The 17,042-nt window shown below is 42.6% G+C and overlaps 1 protein-coding gene across 1 annotated transcript in view; it reads left to right on the top strand.

Moving 5' to 3' along the window:
• Positions 1-15,804, top strand: part of PTPRB (protein tyrosine phosphatase receptor type B) — a 62,862-nt gene extending 47,058 nt beyond the window's left edge. Inside the window, exons 27-34 of the mRNA XM_030480029.1 lie at positions 248-338; positions 1,493-1,569; positions 2,368-2,502; positions 3,582-3,704; positions 3,912-4,075; positions 6,291-6,426; positions 9,925-10,045; positions 11,056-15,804. Coding sequence (XP_030335889.1) covers positions 248-338; positions 1,493-1,569; positions 2,368-2,502; positions 3,582-3,704; positions 3,912-4,075; positions 6,291-6,426; positions 9,925-10,045; positions 11,056-11,078 — 870 coding nt within the window. The 3' untranslated portion in view covers positions 11,079-15,804. The remainder of the gene's footprint in view (positions 1-247; positions 339-1,492; positions 1,570-2,367; positions 2,503-3,581; positions 3,705-3,911; positions 4,076-6,290; positions 6,427-9,924; positions 10,046-11,055) is intronic.
• Positions 15,805-17,042: the final 1,238 nt, after the last annotated feature.

Raw genomic sequence — 17,042 nt, 5'->3', positions numbered from 1 at the left:
CCTCTGCCTGAGGTCAGGAGCATTCGTTTGTGTGACACATCTGTGTAATAAAACATGAAAAGTACCTGCCAGCCATGTACTTGCTTTAAACCAGTATGATTAGCTATTTAATTTCAGTTTGTTTTTAAAAAAAATACCCATTCTCTGTGCATGGCCCATGAAAGCTGATAAGCACTGCATCCCCCTGTGTTGTAAAATCCTTTAACTACTTTTACCTCACATTTTATTCCTACTTTTTTTTTTGCAGGACTTGAAAGATGTGGGTCGAAACCAGACATGTGACATAGCACTTCTGCCAGAGAACAGAGGGAAAAATCGATACAATAATATATTGCCCTGTGAGTTTTAGGTTTGGTTGTGTAATATTACATCACACCAGCTATTTTTCACTTTTTTCAGCAGGCCTAGTGGAAAAGAGAGTGCAGCCAATCCCTTTGCTTCTTCCTGACAGAGATGAAATACCTCTGCCAGCTCAGGTTCTGGTGCTAGAAGGCAGATGATGCATGGCCCTGAATGGCTTCCCGCAGACCAGTAATTTCATTTCACACTAGAGGTGTAATGATTATCATTCAGTCTGGAGAGAAAAAGCTCCAGCTGTTAGGGACATTAAGTCACTGCTGATAACAAGGATAGTAGAAATAACAGTAGCATTGTTTACATACAGGGTATCATCCATACAGTGCTCTTTGACAGCCTTGCCACATCTTTCTTCTTCAAAGGACACAAAAAACCTACCATACAATGTAGAACTAGTGTGGTTCTGAATGGTAATTCATACTGTGACGTTAGCCCTGTTCTCCTGAGGCAAGACCTGGCATTGAGAGTTTCCCCTTTTAATCTCCTATCTGGCAGTTTTGGAGGAAACTGCCAACTCTGCATGGTGCCCTGCTGCTGGATGTGGTATGTACTTGGAGCACAGCCTAACATTATCTCCTGTGTTCTGCCTGCTGCGCCAGGCTGAAGAGCATGCCCGCGATGTACGAGAAACAAGACCTAACTCAGATCCAACATGGCATTAGCTCATGAATCAGTGACCTGGTGGCTTATGCACTCTAACCCTCTGCAGAAGGTCCTCTACTGAGAGAGGATGGTTGGCCTGCTCACACATTAGCTCGGGACCTGTGTGGACCACTGTTCTTTCAAGGGCAGCGCTGGGCACGGCTCTCCAGTACAACACACTGCTGACAGAATCAAAGTATGCTGTTGTGGCTCTTTTGTTGCCATAACAAATCCTATGCAAATAAGCAGAGGAATTTTGGAATACTCACTACTTCCTTCTCGCCCATCCATCTCCTAGACTTTGAAAGTCTCCACAGCACTCATGGATGAAAGAGGCAGCACAAAGATAAACAGTTTTCCCTCTAAATTAGCACTCCATATAAAATCCTTATAATAATGCTGCCAGTCCTTTCGCAAATGCATTTCTGTAAATGGGAGAGGGACTGAATATCAAGACCTAGCCATAAGCCTCTTCTAATCAATTTCTTCCTAGATGATACATCAAGAGTGAAGCTTTCCAATGTGGATGATGACCCTTGCTCAGACTACATTAATGCAAGCTACATACCAGTAAGTGACGCAAGGATGGTATTTTACAGTCCTCCCTCCAGTGGTAATTTGTCCTTCATCTAAAACTGAATATAAAGCTGGATGCTTATGGCTCACTTCCCCCTTCATTTATTCACTTGAGCTAAAAGTCTGAGAATTCATTTTGTGGGTGTGCTGAAAGACTGTGTCTGACTGCCATTAAGTTAACTGTGAGTGATTTACCCAGCACTTAAAGACACTTTCTTGGATTGCTATAGTTGTGTAAGATAGCAGGTCTAATTGGCCAAGGACACATTTTAAAGGTCACTAATTTTATAGAGTGTCCGCAACAACTGTAGCTATCACTGCAGGTGGCATCCTCATTGTGGAGCTGTAGCTCACCCTGACAGTGTTGGCACCTTGCAGAATGGCAAAACTGTCTGAGATTAAAACAGTGCCCTTTGCCAAAGAGTTGTGATTGATAATAGCAATGGCTTTAGCAATCCGGATTTCAAGCCAGAACTCAGCTAATTTATTAAAAACAGTAAATAAAACAAAAAACCCTAGTAGTTCCAAAATTGCTTAAGACTGTGCTGAACACAATAGAACAATGAGTTTTGACTGCCACAAAAGGAACAGTATTTAGATACCCTGCTGCAGTCTCTTCCTTCTCTTTGCTCCAACCAGCTGCCTTCTTCTGGGTCCAAGGCAACAATTTAGCCCTCAAAACTAAAGGGCATTGTTGCTGCAGAGCCCTGGCCACAAATCCATGACATGTTCATTTTTTTAGATCTTTTTTTCTGCCTTTATGGAAACTGATGGAGTTCTTTCTACTTGCAGGGCAACAGTTTCCGCAGGGAATACATAGCAACTCAGGGCCCTTTGCCTGGCACCAAAGATGAGTTCTGGAAGATGGCATGGGAGCAAAATGTTCACAATATTGTCATGGTAACCCAGTGTGTTGAGAAGGGCCGGGTGAGCAGTCACTTTTCTTTATTATCAATGACTGTTTTAACACATGTTAAAAGTTTATGCTTATTATTTGCATCACATTAATGCCAAAGGCCCCAGTCAAGGAGATACACAATAAGAAATGAGAGGTAAAATCTAAAGACTTGAGACAGATTAAGGCTGTGAAGTGAGGGTGCAGTGACCATCCCACGATCATGTAGCATGCAAGGCTAGAGTTAGGAACAGACCTCAGTGCTTCTGGTCTCTAATCCAGGACTTTGCACACTAGGACTAATAGAAACCAAGCAGAATGACAACCATGAGCAAAAAACCCCAACCTGTTTATCACATCAAGTGCTACTCTAAATATGATCTCTAGAGAGCAAATGTTAATCATTAAATAGATGGAATTGTCTCTGATATATAAGCCCTGTTGTAGTAAGCAAAGAGACCACTCACATACTTAGCAGTCTTACTGAGTGCAAGTGTAGGTAGGCTATTTAGCTGTCTCAGCCATCCACCTCCCCAAGTATGACAACATCCTGCATCCTTTGTAAGACAGGGACTAGATCTGTAAAAAGATTAAACAAACTTGAAGTAGTGATCATCTGGTGGCACATATGGGGACACTTCCTTTCAGTTTACCGTTCTCTCTTGAGGAGATGGTGAAAGCAGATGCAGGACAGGCAGCCACCTGTCTCCTTCTGCACCTCTCTGTCTTTGAGTGGGATCTTACTGTCATGTTTCAGCAAGCAGTGGGAAATGAGCACTGGAGGCGTACCTCTCATCCAAGCAGAGCTTTGAGAAGAGTTGGTGCAGAAAACGTGGCATCCAGAAGAGGGTACCAGTGAAGTGCTTCGCATCACAAACATCTGTGATGAGAACTTCCACTTCCTAGTCCCATCCTAGCCCTTTCCCATCCCAGACCCTGTTTGTTAAGCTGACATGGCAGGTCACAGCATCTCTCTCTGAATTCAGCCAGTGCCTCTCTTCCTTCATCCTCAGGCATAGGAGGTCTGGAGTCTGCTTCTGCCAGTGTTGGATAGAGGCAGCGTTTGCAGCTGTTACTGACACTAAATTTGTCTTGGTCTGTGTCCCTACAGGTGAAGTGTGACCACTACTGGCCCCTTGACCAGGATTCTTTGTACTATGGAGACCTGATCGTTGAGATGCTGTCTGAATCGGTGCTCCCAGAATGGACAATACGAGAGTTTAAAATCTGCAGTGTAAGTTTGCATTCTTGGAGTTTTTTCCAATTAATTAGCTTAAAAGTACCTGCAACCTAAATCAGGAAGGTTTCTTCTGTTGTAGCACAGTTGCATCATGCCCAGGACATCTCTGGTGGCAGCTGTAGTGTTTGCTCTGAAGATGCATGTTGTGTGTGCCTCCTCCTCCCCTCTGTTTTGATGACCCACACTTTTGTATCCCAACAGGAAGAGCAGCTTGACTCAACGAGGCTCATTCGTCACTTCCACTACACTGTCTGGCCAGACCATGGTGTGCCAGAGACCACCCAGTCCCTGATCCAGTTTGTCAGAACTGTAAGGGATTATATTAACAGGACCCCAGACACAGGACCAACTATTGTGCACTGCAGGTATGTGAAAGGTCAGCAGCACAGAGCCTTTGTGCGTTCCCTTGGGAAGAACCCAAATGTTCATCCCTGTTAGGCCATGAGCAGCCACAGAACCTGAGAGAGATCTGATGAGCTTAAGTCTCCAGATACATCAGAGCAGCATTCCCAAGGCACATACACTCACTCACAACCTCACCCTGGAGATGCCCTCAAAATGTTTCTCAGGAACCACTGTGTGTCTGTTGTTCCTGAGAACCACACTAAAGGTGTGGTTCTCAGAGCACTAAAGGTGTCAGCAGCTGCTACGGCTTATAAGCTTTTACTCTCTTAAATTGTGTGCTGCTCTTGCAGCCCAACATCCGACTCACGAAGGAGTGTTCTGAAAAGGTAAGATATACCTGGGGTGAATCTGACTATATATGGATGTTGAGACTAGCTGGCACATCCATCCTTTCCCCCATTCTGACTGAGACTCCATCTCCTCACTGTCTTCTCCTGCTCTTCTGCTGTTGTGCCTTTTCTGGCAGCCATAGGGCTGCATTTTTTCCTCTGCTCTGAGATCCACCCCTACACACATACACAAAAAAGGCAAAACTGTACTGCCTATGCGTAATCCACTGGCCAGCTGCAGCAGAATATAGGATTACAGAGGGAGAGAGAGCAGTGTGGTGGTGTGTGTATCATCTGGTAAAGCCATATGCTCGCTGGTACTAGCTGAATGTAGTATCTGAACCCATTATATGGGCTGAGGCATGTATCTTACATGACCCCACCTTTGTCTTGCTGTACATCATGTTCTGCAACGTCAGATGTCTACTGTATACTGTCTTCTATATAACTTTCTTTTTCCTGGCCTCCTGTCTCCATATCTCACCTTCAGCAATTCAGCTACTGGGGACTCTGGGATACTTTGCCTTACTTCCACAAGGCACAAGCCAGTTGATCTTTAGAATCAAGCATACTGGTTCATCCCTTGAGACAAGGGGTTTAAAAGTTACAGGCAAGTGTAGTCTCTCGGTGTATCTGGATGACTGAGTTGATACAAAGCAGAAAACAGTATGAGCAGCAGCAGAGATGATACCTCTAGCATTGCTATCTCTTCCTCCTTCCTAAACAAATTCCGCTATTAAGCGTTTGAAGTCCCAGAGATGCCATTTGAACAATGAGCTTCTCACCCTGCCGATCTGAACTTTACAAAAGTATCACTTGAGTCATAGGATCATAGAGTCATAGAATACCAGGTTGGGAGGAAACGCAAGGATCATCTGTTTCAACCTTTTTTTGGCAAAAGCACAGTCCTGACAAGATGGCCCAGCACCCTGTCCAAGTGAATCTTGAAATTATCCAACATTGGGGAATTCATCACTTTCCTGAGGAGATTGTTCTCACTGAAAGAATTTCTTCTTGTGTCCAACTGGAATCTCCCAGGGAGTAAGTTGTGCCCACCACCCGTCATCTTTTCCATGTGACTCCTTGTAAGAAGGGAGTCTTCATCTTCTTTGTAGCCACCCTTCAAAGAATAGAAGATGATGATAAGGTCTCCTCTGAGCCTTCTCTTCTCAAGGCTGAACAAACCCAGCTCTCTCAGCCTTTCCCACACGGCAGGCTTCCCAGTCCTTTGATCATCTTTGTGGCCCTTCTCTGGACCCTCTCTAGCCTGTCCACATCTTTTTTGTATAGCAGTGACCACAACTGACCACAGTATTCCAGGTGTGGTCTGACAAGCACTGAGTGGGATAGTGCTGGTCATGCCCTTGTTGATGTAACCCAGCATGCTGCTGGCTTTGTTTGCCACAGCAGCACACTGTTCACTCATATTGAGCTGGTTGTCCATCAGAATTTCCCAGGTCCCTTTCCACAGAGCTGCTCCCCAGCTGGGTAGATCCCAGCCTGTGCTGCACTCTTGGATTGTGTTTTCCCATGTGCTAAGAATCAACTAATGACTCCTTACACCTGTCCTTGCTGAACTTCATAAGGTTCTTGTTTGATCACTCTTCCAGCCTATCCAGGTCTTCCTGCAGAGTGGCTCTCCCTTCCAAACTGTACGCTTTTGGTATTGTCAGCAAACTTGGTCAGGATACAGTTTATCCCATCTGCCAAATCATTTATGTTAAACAGTTTTGGGCCCAACATTGATCCCTGGAGGACCCCTCTTGTGACAGATCACCATTTGGAGGAGTAGCTATTTACCACCACCCTCTGGGTGCTAAATCTTTTGGGTTGTTCTCTTTTCCAGTGCTGGTGTTGGCAGGACTGGCACATTCATTGCACTTGACCGAATTCTGCAGCAACTGGATTCAAAGGACACTGTCGACATTTATGCAGCAGTACATGATTTAAGGCTCCATCGGGTTCACATGGTTCAGACAGAGGTAAGTTTTGGATAGCCTACAATATAGCAACACCAGCTGCAGTATATAATAATCACTCTCATCTTAAAGTCTCTCAAAGCACTTCACAGTTACTCCACTGTGAAATACTAGTTGGATGTGGTTTTGCTCTGAGAGAATTTGTAGTTCAGGATTGTTTCTATTGGCTCCAATACAGCAGCTCCGTACAGCAGGTCCAAACTATAACAAGTGGTAGCTATGCTTCCTATAGATTTCTCCTGTTGGCACTGGCCCACAATCGCCCCAGCAGTGCTATGCAGCAGGCACTCAGCAGCACAGTGTTGTGTTAGTGCAGTGTCCAGTAAATGGGCTTTGAGCAGGCAGAGGTCCTTCAGGAACGGGTTTGAAAGACAAGCCTAAATGAGACAGATAGTTCAACGTAATAAAGAAAAGGAATAGAGGGCAGAGCAAATTAGATGTACATAATTTTAAAACTCTTAAGCGCTGTGACCTTGTGGCTTTGCAGTTAATTTTTTATTGAGCTGCTCTCTCATTTTCATTAATGGTATTGATAAGTTGATCAGCATTCTCCTAACATATTATGCAAAAGCAAGTACATTTATTCTCAAAGTGTAGAAAAAGTACAAGTTTGGGATTTCTGTCTGTGCTTTTAAAACTGCAAGAAAATCATATTACACTAATAGCAGCCAAACACTTAAGAGCTGATTTAATAAAGGCAAGTTGTGGAAGCAGTCTTTACATTTTCCCTGTGAATTGTTAATAGAGGAATCAGAACAAGTTTGATGGGTCTGCCTGTAGCTTTATACTAATGGAGCTTTCTGTTGTAATTTGAAAATGAAAATGTCAGTGACAGCACTTCCTGATAGATGTAAAAGTCACACATGGGTGTAAAGAGAGCCTCATCTGGGAATGCAGAGAGATTTCCTGGAACTATCTTAGTCACAGAAGACCTTTTGCTGGAGGGGAGACAGATCTCAGCCTGGTCTGAGCATGCTCAGAGACAGATCCATCTCACCTTCTATTTTCCAATTAGCAGTAGTCAGCAAAGGCAGACAGGCATCTCAGGGGGGTGGCTATTTTTCCTGAGGTGAAGAGGCAAGCACCTCAAACCCCTAAATTTCACACCAGGCTTATAGACAACTAAAGTTCTGTGATATAAATCCCACCTTTGGCATGAGCTTGACACAACATCTAAGTCAAATGGTAGCGAGACCCAAGCAAAATATCTCAGCAATACTGAGGAACACCCCACCTTCCCGCCACATGCACTTCTGCCCCAAACTGCAGTGGCTCAAGTCTTACCCAGATCCATGTTGTAAACAGTCCCTCCCCTGGAAGAATTCACAATCAACATCCCAGAGACAAGTTGACAGCTCTTGCAGCTCACACTTAATTCACCCCACTTGAGCTGTAACATGCTTGTACACTGACCATGTAGCTGTGTCAGTGCACAGCCACTGAGCTGCTGTATTCTCAGCAAGTCTTAATAATACTGAACTGTCAGTTGCATGTGTATATGGTTTCTGATTTGGAACTGACTTTCTTCGAGGTAGCTTAGAGCACAAGCAATACAATCTCTCATTCTCCTGCAAGAAAATGAAGTAAATTTATCCTGGAGCTTTATTCAGAGTTTGCAATGAGCAGTGAATTATGAAGTAATTCTTACACATCTTTTAAGGAAAAGTAAAGGAGGTGGGGAGAGGAGGAAGAAAAGATCTGCTTCACAAATTCCATTTGATGTGTGAGAAGACCCTAGTTCCTGTTATCGTTCATGTCTTGGCTTCCACAATCTGTTTGAGGGTTGAGAGGAAAGCTAGGTTCCCATCTGTTGATGTGGTGGAAGCCAAATGCCAGTGGGGAGCATAGGCCAGCAGATAGGGCTGTTTGCAATGAGATTGCTCCAGCCAAAAATCACAGCACCATCCTGCTTAACATTATGCAGTCACAGTAAAAGAGCAGCAACAAAATGCTGCCTGTGCTTCAGACTTGGCTGAAAGCTGTTAAAGAGAAGAGATAGCAGCTGGAGACATGCAGGAGAGTAATAGAAAACTGTGTCCATTAGCTTAGAAGGCAGTGGGCCCAGCTGTAACATAAGCAGAAAAGCTGTCCACCATTTCAGTCCCAAATGGTCTCTGCCAAAGGGAGTCTCCATGCCTTGGCCAACTTTCCACCAAATTGGCAGGTGGGGTGCAGGATTCTGCTCCACAGAGACAGCAGCTGCATGTGCATAACAGCAGGTATCCTCACTGTCCTAGAGCCAGAGCACTGAGAAAAATGCACAGAGCAATAGCTGAAATGCTTATGAAAAATAAGAAGATACAGGGGGAGAAAAAAGCATGTGCTCATTGAAGAAATTTTGTCTTTAAGATAAAGTAATACTAAAAAGGTACACCTGGATATATAAAGATGCTCGGCCTAATTTTGGGGTACCATGCTGCCCTATTCTGCCAAGATAGTTTGATAAATAGCCCATATATGACCCTCCCTGCTTTGGTTGTGAATGTCATCTTAACTTCCTTCTACGAAAGGCACTCTTCAGAAAAGTCAGTCTGTCATTTACTGCATAGGCAGAAGCAATGTCATATTGGATCAAAAAAACGCCGCTCTTGCTAGAAAATTTGGGTTCATCAAAGTTCTATGAAATATTTATATATTATGAGAAAATTCTGTGAAAATACTTCCTTTCAGAAAGAAAAATCAGGAAATTTTCTCTTCTGTGTGCTACCCTGTACATATTAATTCTGTCACGTGTACTTTATATGAAATCGTTCAGAAACAGTAGCTATCCAACACAGCATCAGGTCAAATTGTGCCTTACAGTTGATAGAGTTTTCACTCATGACATGATCCATCAAAACATATTATGTTCACTTATGTTTTACTGGTAGCATTTCTAAAAAACAGGTCATCAAAAAAAATTTACTGTATTCCTAGTGTGAAAAACAGATTAATTCTAGAAGTGTATTTTCATTTTTAACACCACCCTTGATTTTGTGTGAGGGAATCGTAGAATAGAATCATAGAATAGTTTGGGTTGGAAGGGACCTTCAAAGGTCATCTAGTCCAACCCCTCTGCAATGAGCAGGAACATCTTCAACTAGATCAGGTTGCTCAGAACCGCATCCATCATGGCCTTAAATGTCTGAGGGATGGGGCATCCACCACCTCTCTGGACAACCTGTGCCAGTGTTTTTCCACCCTCATTGTAAAAAAATTCTTCCTCACCTCCAGCCTGAATCTCCCCTCTTTTAGCTGAAAACTGTCACGCCTCATCCTGTCATAACATGACCTGCTAAGAAGTCTCTCCCCATCTTCCTTATAAGCGCTTTTTAAGAACTGAAGGGCTGCAATAAGGTCTTCTCAAAGTCTTCTCCTCTTCAGGCTGAACAACCCCAACTCTCTCAGCCTTAGGCCTGAGGCTGTTTCTCAGAGAGTTAGCCTGTAATGATTTTTCACAATACAGAAAATTAAATTACAAAACTTCCCAGAGTGACTTAAAAAAAAAAAATTCTTTTGTAGTGTCAATATGTGTATCTACATCAGTGTGTGAGAGATGTGTTAAGAGCCAGAAAACTTCGCAGTGAACAGGAAAATCCCTTGTTTCCAATATATGAAAATGTGAATCCAGAATATCACAGAGGTAAGTGCTAGTTTGTCAAATTGTAAAACATTTGAATGTAGTAGTTCATTGACAATGTAATTGAGGGGGAAAATTGTGCTGTCGGTTGCCATCGATATTTGTTCTCTTCCTGAGCCTTCATTTCTTCACTCCTCTGCTCTTGAGTGCATCTTTATTTCCTCCATTGGTAGTCATTATAACATCTCTTCCTGCTCCTTCCTTATCTTCATGCATTCCCTGTTCATGACTCTTACGCTTTTGAAGGGAATTGAATCCCTTTCCTGTCATGATACTGGCTTCCTCCTTTACCTCCCCAGTGTTTACACCATGCACTTTTAAGCACATTGAGGCCAGTAGCTGGGCTCACTGGGTCCTTCTTTCATTAATGGAGTTTGATTTCTGTCCTGAATCACCCCCATTTGCTGATGACTAGGCAGCCTTAGGAGACTTCCCATCTGCCTTCACTGGATAATATAGGTGTACAAGGCTGTGCTCTTTGTTTTTTCCCCCAACTTGCCATCCTTGTAGGCTCATTTTCCTAACGTGTATCCAGTCCCTTGGCAATAAGAATTGCAGCAGTAGCAAAGCTGGCACTAGCATTGCCCTTCACCTCCTGTTCTCATGGCCAGAGGACCAGTCTGGAGAAGCTGTAAGCAGAGGTGGCCTGTGTGTCCTGGTAGAGGCAATTCCTAAGGGCTGTAGAAGTTTTCAGTCAGAGAGCAGGATCTCAGTAGCGTCTCAAATTTGGAGATTAGGAATTGAGATTAAATGATAAGAGACCAAAATAATTTTCTTGATTTAGCTTGTAGAAATCAGTTGTCATCAACAGGTAGAGCAGGCTTGGAGGAGGAGGCCAACAATTGAAATAAGCAGGGTTCCACAAGTTGGGAGTGCTAGGGAAAGCAGAGGTGGGATCTGCTCTTGAGCTGTCACATCAGTCACAAGCCGGTGTTGTAATGAGCTGGCAGAGTTGAATGTGAAGCCACCTGGGTTGTTTTATTTTTCCTAATCTCAGTTTTCCTTGCTTTCAGATGCTGTTTATTCAAGGCACTAAGAATGTTACAGACATCTGCTTTTGTGACTACATTTATTAACTAGAGGTTTTGTTTGGTTTTTTTACTGTATGTATTTCATGCACCAGAAAGGTGCCAGACCTTTCTGTTGAGACTGTGTATAATTTATTGGTCTGGTGATTTTTCAAAAGATATATAATTTAAGTGTAATAGATATTAATGTATATAATTGTATTTTGGCATTATGTAAATATGTATTTTTTCTATATTGTTAATATTAAGCTTCAGATAATACTATTTTTTTCTTATCACAGTTTTTATGAACTGTTCTACAGAAACTATTTTAAATTGTATGGCTAACAGGACTACTGCATTTCGGGCAGTATTGACATGAAACACACAGGAAAAATCCTATAAGGAGAACCTCTTTTTTTTTTAGCTAGTTTAGTGTTTGTGAGATGAAATAAGCTACTATTACACAAGGGAACAGTAGTCCTGTATAGGAATTACAATGCTACTCTAAACTTACTGCTTTTGATCTGTCAAAAATGGGTATAACCCATAACACAATGGCATACTTTTAACAGAACTCATCAACAGCCAAGCAAAACAGGGTCCACCTCACTAGAAGCAACTGTTTCAGTCTAATGTGACATAGTAGAAAAATATCAAACAACATGCACTGCCGTGAAGTCTAGCAGACCTTTCCCCCCGCAAATGCTTTGAGGGGAGACTGGTCACATTCTGATTCCTTTACACTGGTTTAAGAGAGCAGAATCAGAGCGCAGCCTGTGTCTGTGTATTTTCACATGCACATAATTATAATAAAAAAGATTACACCTCGAGGAAACACCTCAGACATTCATGTTAACTAACTGACCTGTAAGGATGTGAAGTCTGGCAACTTCCATAGCTCATTAAAAGCAATGCTGTACCATGACAGCTAAAAGGAGAGATTATAAACATACTGAAGACAGATAAAGGTATATATCCCGCAGGTTACACAACTGGCTTTGGCCTTAAGCTGCTTGCAGCATAGCTGTCTTGGCCCAAGTGTTGGTCTCCTTCGAACGCTACTTGCTTTCACAAAGAGAAAGCATGGCCCCAGCACATCCTCATAGAAAGATTCCTCTACTTAGATGTTGCCTGATGTCACCACCACAAGAGCAACTGGAATAGAAAAAGACTCATCAGTAAACAAGGGGGTGTAGGCTGGCAGGGCTGTGCTAGTCATGGGATGAGTCAAAGCATTTAGTAATTAGCAAGAAGCGCAATCAAAGACCACTCACCAGATATCCTGCCCAGCCAAGTGGATTAGGCACATCTACTCCCCTCTGCAAAGAGGCTTCTTATTCAAGGGACTGAGTACTCTGTTCAGCTATTCTTTGTCTTTATAAAATGCTCTTCAACAAATAGAGAAGAGGCAGTACACAGTTCTTCTCCATCACAAAAGGAAGGAAGGGCTTGATAGTTCTCCTTTCATGTATCTACCCATACTTCACCTAGAGAAATCTTAGCCTGCTGCTGAAGACAAGTGCCTAAATTCAATTTTTATTTTGGAGAGAAATAAATATTTCTGAAGGCCTCCTGAGAACCAGCCAGTACACCTAAGTGCCTAACTGAGGAACTGCTGTAGCCATGGTCCAAAACTGCTGTGATTTCACCATGATCTGTGCTCTCCTTGCAGTAGGAACAGCTGCCTCACAGTGCTGAAGACATCTGCTAGGCAGCTCTGACATAGTTTTCTTAAATTGTTCTAAAGCAGAACCAACAGGACTATGCATCCATGTCACTCTGGTTTTCCTAGAGAGAAGGAAACAGCCTGATAGTCACTTGTCCTTCCTACTCCATCTAGAGTCTTGTCCTTTCTTGACCAAACACCCTCATGTGCCTCAGTAGCTACCCTTCGTATCAGCTTTTACAGCTGCTCAGAACATGTAGGCTTGGTTAACCTTTTAGGTGTCACTGTATGAAAATACTGCTCATTCCTCTTGTACATCCTCTTTGGCCTCACACAAACCTCAATATTTGCCCCCCTTAGTTAGAACTGAAGAAGAAGGGAACTAGCGTTATAGTGGAAGCCATTTTCACAGAGGGAAATCTAAGCAAAACCACAATGTGCTTATTTTCTGCAGGCCTTTTATTCTGTTTCCTATGCTAGGTTGACTCTAGGTTAGCAAGCAAGGACAAACAAGCATGGCAGCTTTAGATCAATATCGACTCTGCTAATAATGGCTGAACTTAGGGCATCATGAAAATTGCCATTGTTACATATGCTGCATTTAGTCCTTGCAGTGGTAGCTGAGGAGCGAAGATGACCATGTTAGTTATCAGCAGTGCAATTACACTGTGAAGACATACCAAATATACCCTATAAATTATCTCACGCTGTATATCATGGTGTCATATTTTATGCTGAGCGAAATGGAACTCACTCAATAATACATGATCTGAGGGCAAAAGTCTGATCGTATATACTGTGTACGCACACTGTTCATGATTTTCAGAAAGACACACATTGTTCTGCTCTTTATTTTAATGTTTTTGTTTAGCTCCCTCCTCTGCACCTCCAGAGTTCACAAATGTGCACCCAAAAGGATGACGTAGTAGCACACAGCTATTTTCATCTTTTCTCTCAGCTAATAATGGACACAGTTCATAAGCCTCTTTCTCCTCATCACGTAGTAACATGACAGATGACCTTAAACACCCTGGCACAGTGCTCTTGAACAGCTTTACATCGCTGCCTAGCTAGGTCACGTGTGAGACTGTACACACACATTATTGCTCTGGTTCTGCTTTCCACTCAATTCTGCTCATATGAAACCAGTGTAAATCCGCTGAGAATAAGTAAAGTATCTATGTAGCATTTTGTTAATATGACACCTACTTACAGGTATAATTAATTGTATTTACTGTGCCTCTAAGCTGAATAACAGGACTGATGGGAAATTGTTAATGTAGCAAGAATGGACTTGAAGCAGCCTGTGTACTGAACAAAGACTGCGCTTAAGGAAAAAGACATCCTCCACTGAAAAGGGTGTTTCTCTTTTGAATGTCCATGGCTGATGTTCAGAATTCCCTTCTTGGTGTTTCCCAATAATACTGTTATAAAGCAAGGCTGGTGTTGTTGCTGATCCATAAGCTAAGATTTGCACACTTGAAGCCCAGTCCTGTGACTCTCTGCATTGTCCACAAAGCTACCTGAGTACTTGATGAAAGTCAACTGGAATGCTTGCCTGAAGAATACCACTCCACTTCTGAAGCACTTGCAGGGTTGGGCTTTTAGGTTAATTCAAATTTTTGTATTGAAAATTATTTAATAATGAAAAAATTGTAATAAATGTCTTTTTAATCTGTGCAATACAAGATCCACTACTAAAAAAAGGAAAAAAAAATATATTTTGCATAGTTGGAGTTGATAAATGATATTATTTTTTACTAATGGAACAATGGAACACAAAAGTGGGTGAGAGAAATAGGCATACTGTGAAGATGTCATAAAAGTGTAACTTTATACGTTTTTCTCTGCTGCTATAGTTATTTATACAGCTTATATACGTGCCTGAAATAGCCAGAAATATTATTTTATGCCATGATATACTATGAATTTCCTTTCAGTTGTAGAACAGAGAAAAGAAAATGTGTGAGCTTTAAGTTTATATTATGTATTGTATACGATTATTTACACTTTCACTTTGAAAGCAAAAAGTTAAAAGACTAGACAGACAGGAGTACATGAGCCCTTAGCTGTGCTCCTCAGTCCGGGAGTTAATATATGTGCTAGAGGGATGAAAACAGTAGCCATCTAATCACTGTATTAGCATCTCCTCCCAGGGCCACAGAGTGGAGAAACGCGTCTGACATTCAGAGATACAGCTTACTGCAACCACAGCTTCGCTACCAAGGAGAGGCATGGCAGGTGCTCACATCTATTCAGATGTCTTTCAGCACTTCAGACGTGCAGTTTGGGCGAATAAAATGCAATATAGAATGACCACCTCTCCCTGATGGCTCTGTCGCTAGTGTTTGGGCTCTGGAGCTGTGAGCTCTGGGACCTGTAGTCGCAGCAGGCTGCAATTTTGAATAGAAGATGAGTGTGCACCCCAGTACTTGGGCAGCTCGCTGTGGACCCAGGGCCCTCGACTGTCCCTCTCAGGCTGACAAAGTCAAACTCCTGCCCTGTTAGCACCACTATGGCCAAAGCAAACTGTTTTTGTCACCTCACCGATCAACAGCTAGTTCAGGCTGAGATTTGGTTTTTAAGACTGGCAGGAAATACTGAAGACTAGGGACTAACTAAATTTAGTAAATGCTGTGGAATTTGGGCACATACAGTCTCGATGCTGGTGGATTGATATGCATGATTATTTGGTTGTTTCTTGGTTTATTTGAAAACTAAAATACTGTAAGTAATGTCAAGTAACTAAATATATATTGCTCTACAGCGGGGCAGTATGATATAGTGGAAAACCCCACAATTTTGAAATGTGGCTAACCATATGTTCTTTGCCGGTGCCTGGAGTAAAGCGTCTGAAAAACATCTTGAGCACATTTCCATTCTCATATGCTATATAATTACTTATATTTGTGTTCCTAACAAACACTGGGTGAACACAGAATTGTGCTACTATTGTCAATTTAATTTATGCATTTGTTAAGTATATTTTTATATTTTTAGCTACAGTCAACAAATCAAATATATTTGAGTGTATTTTACACATTTTTATAAATAGTTCATGAATAAAACATTCATTTAAAAATAAATCACGTCCTCATCTTCTGTTTGACTGCTTTTGCATTATGGATTTTGTTGTCCTGCTGCTCAGAGAAAAGGTCATAAAGGAGTTTGATTCTGATTAAATTCATCAGAAGCCTCAGCCTGTCGGGGAACAGGCTGTTGCCCGCTGGCCAAATTAGTGCCCATATAGAAAGATACCGTTGTTCCTTTTGCCTCCCTGGTTCTCTGCCCTCCTCCTTTAGTAAACCTTTAATTGCCCAAGGAACGGCGCTCTTCTGTCTGAAAGTTGGGGCACACACATAAAGGGATGAGCTGAGTGAGCCCCTGCTGGGGTTATGTGTATCCCAGCAGCCCAGGGATGTTTTTCTATGCATCTGTCTCAACTGGGCTGGTGTGCACCAGACCTTAGAACTTAGACACATTTTGCTGATTGATGCCCAAGCGCACTCACTTGCACAGGTCCAAAACCTGGGCAGAAGAAAGCTGGTGATCATGCTAAAATGTAACATATCTATGAAATCTCTTTGGTGGGTTATCAGGAGCATAAAGCTGGCTTTGGTCTGGTCCTTCCTTCCTGTGGACAGCAACATACATTTGGTAAGTCCTTGTCTCCACTTCTAGTAGACCTGTAGCATTTCCATCAGCTTAGAAATGATTGCTTTGCTTATTCAATGTGGGAGCCAGGCAGCTGGACAGTCTTGAGTTACACATGCGACATACAGGCTGCACTCAAGAGGCACCAACCAAGCCACTGCCTAACCCTGGCTCCCTCCATCTCCTCAAACCCGTTGTGACAATCACCTCTGGCATGTCATGTCTGAATACCTTCTGAAGAAGCTCACTGACTGTGGAGAAAGTGTGAACATCAGGAATGTGATCCACACGGAAACATTTCTATAAATGAGATTAAATTAGACATGTCTGTCTATCCAGGATAATCATCCCAGACTCCCCTTATGACTGCTTATACCCAAGTCTTCCAACTGGAAGAACCATACCCCAACAGTATGTCACTTATCAAAGACACAGAAAGTGATTAGATGACAAAGCAGTCATCTTAGTAGACTTCTACAATGCCTAATGTAGACATCCATGGGCTTAAATGAACTAGTTACTCTCCCTGTATCCAAGTCACATTTGGGGATGGACTAGGAGTTGAACACCTTTACTCTGCTCAGTGGAAGTGGCCCTGGGGCCTCCTCAGGGTCTTCAGACCCTGGCAGCTCCAGAAGAGCTGCTCCATGTTTTCAGAATAAAGCTCTGA

This window comes from Strigops habroptila, chromosome 3 (assembly GCF_004027225.2).
Source record: "Strigops habroptila isolate Jane chromosome 3, bStrHab1.2.pri, whole genome shotgun sequence".
Classification (NCBI taxonomy): domain Eukaryota; kingdom Metazoa; phylum Chordata; class Aves; order Psittaciformes; family Psittacidae; genus Strigops; species Strigops habroptila.
This window is presented reverse-complemented; position numbering and strand designations above follow the sequence as displayed.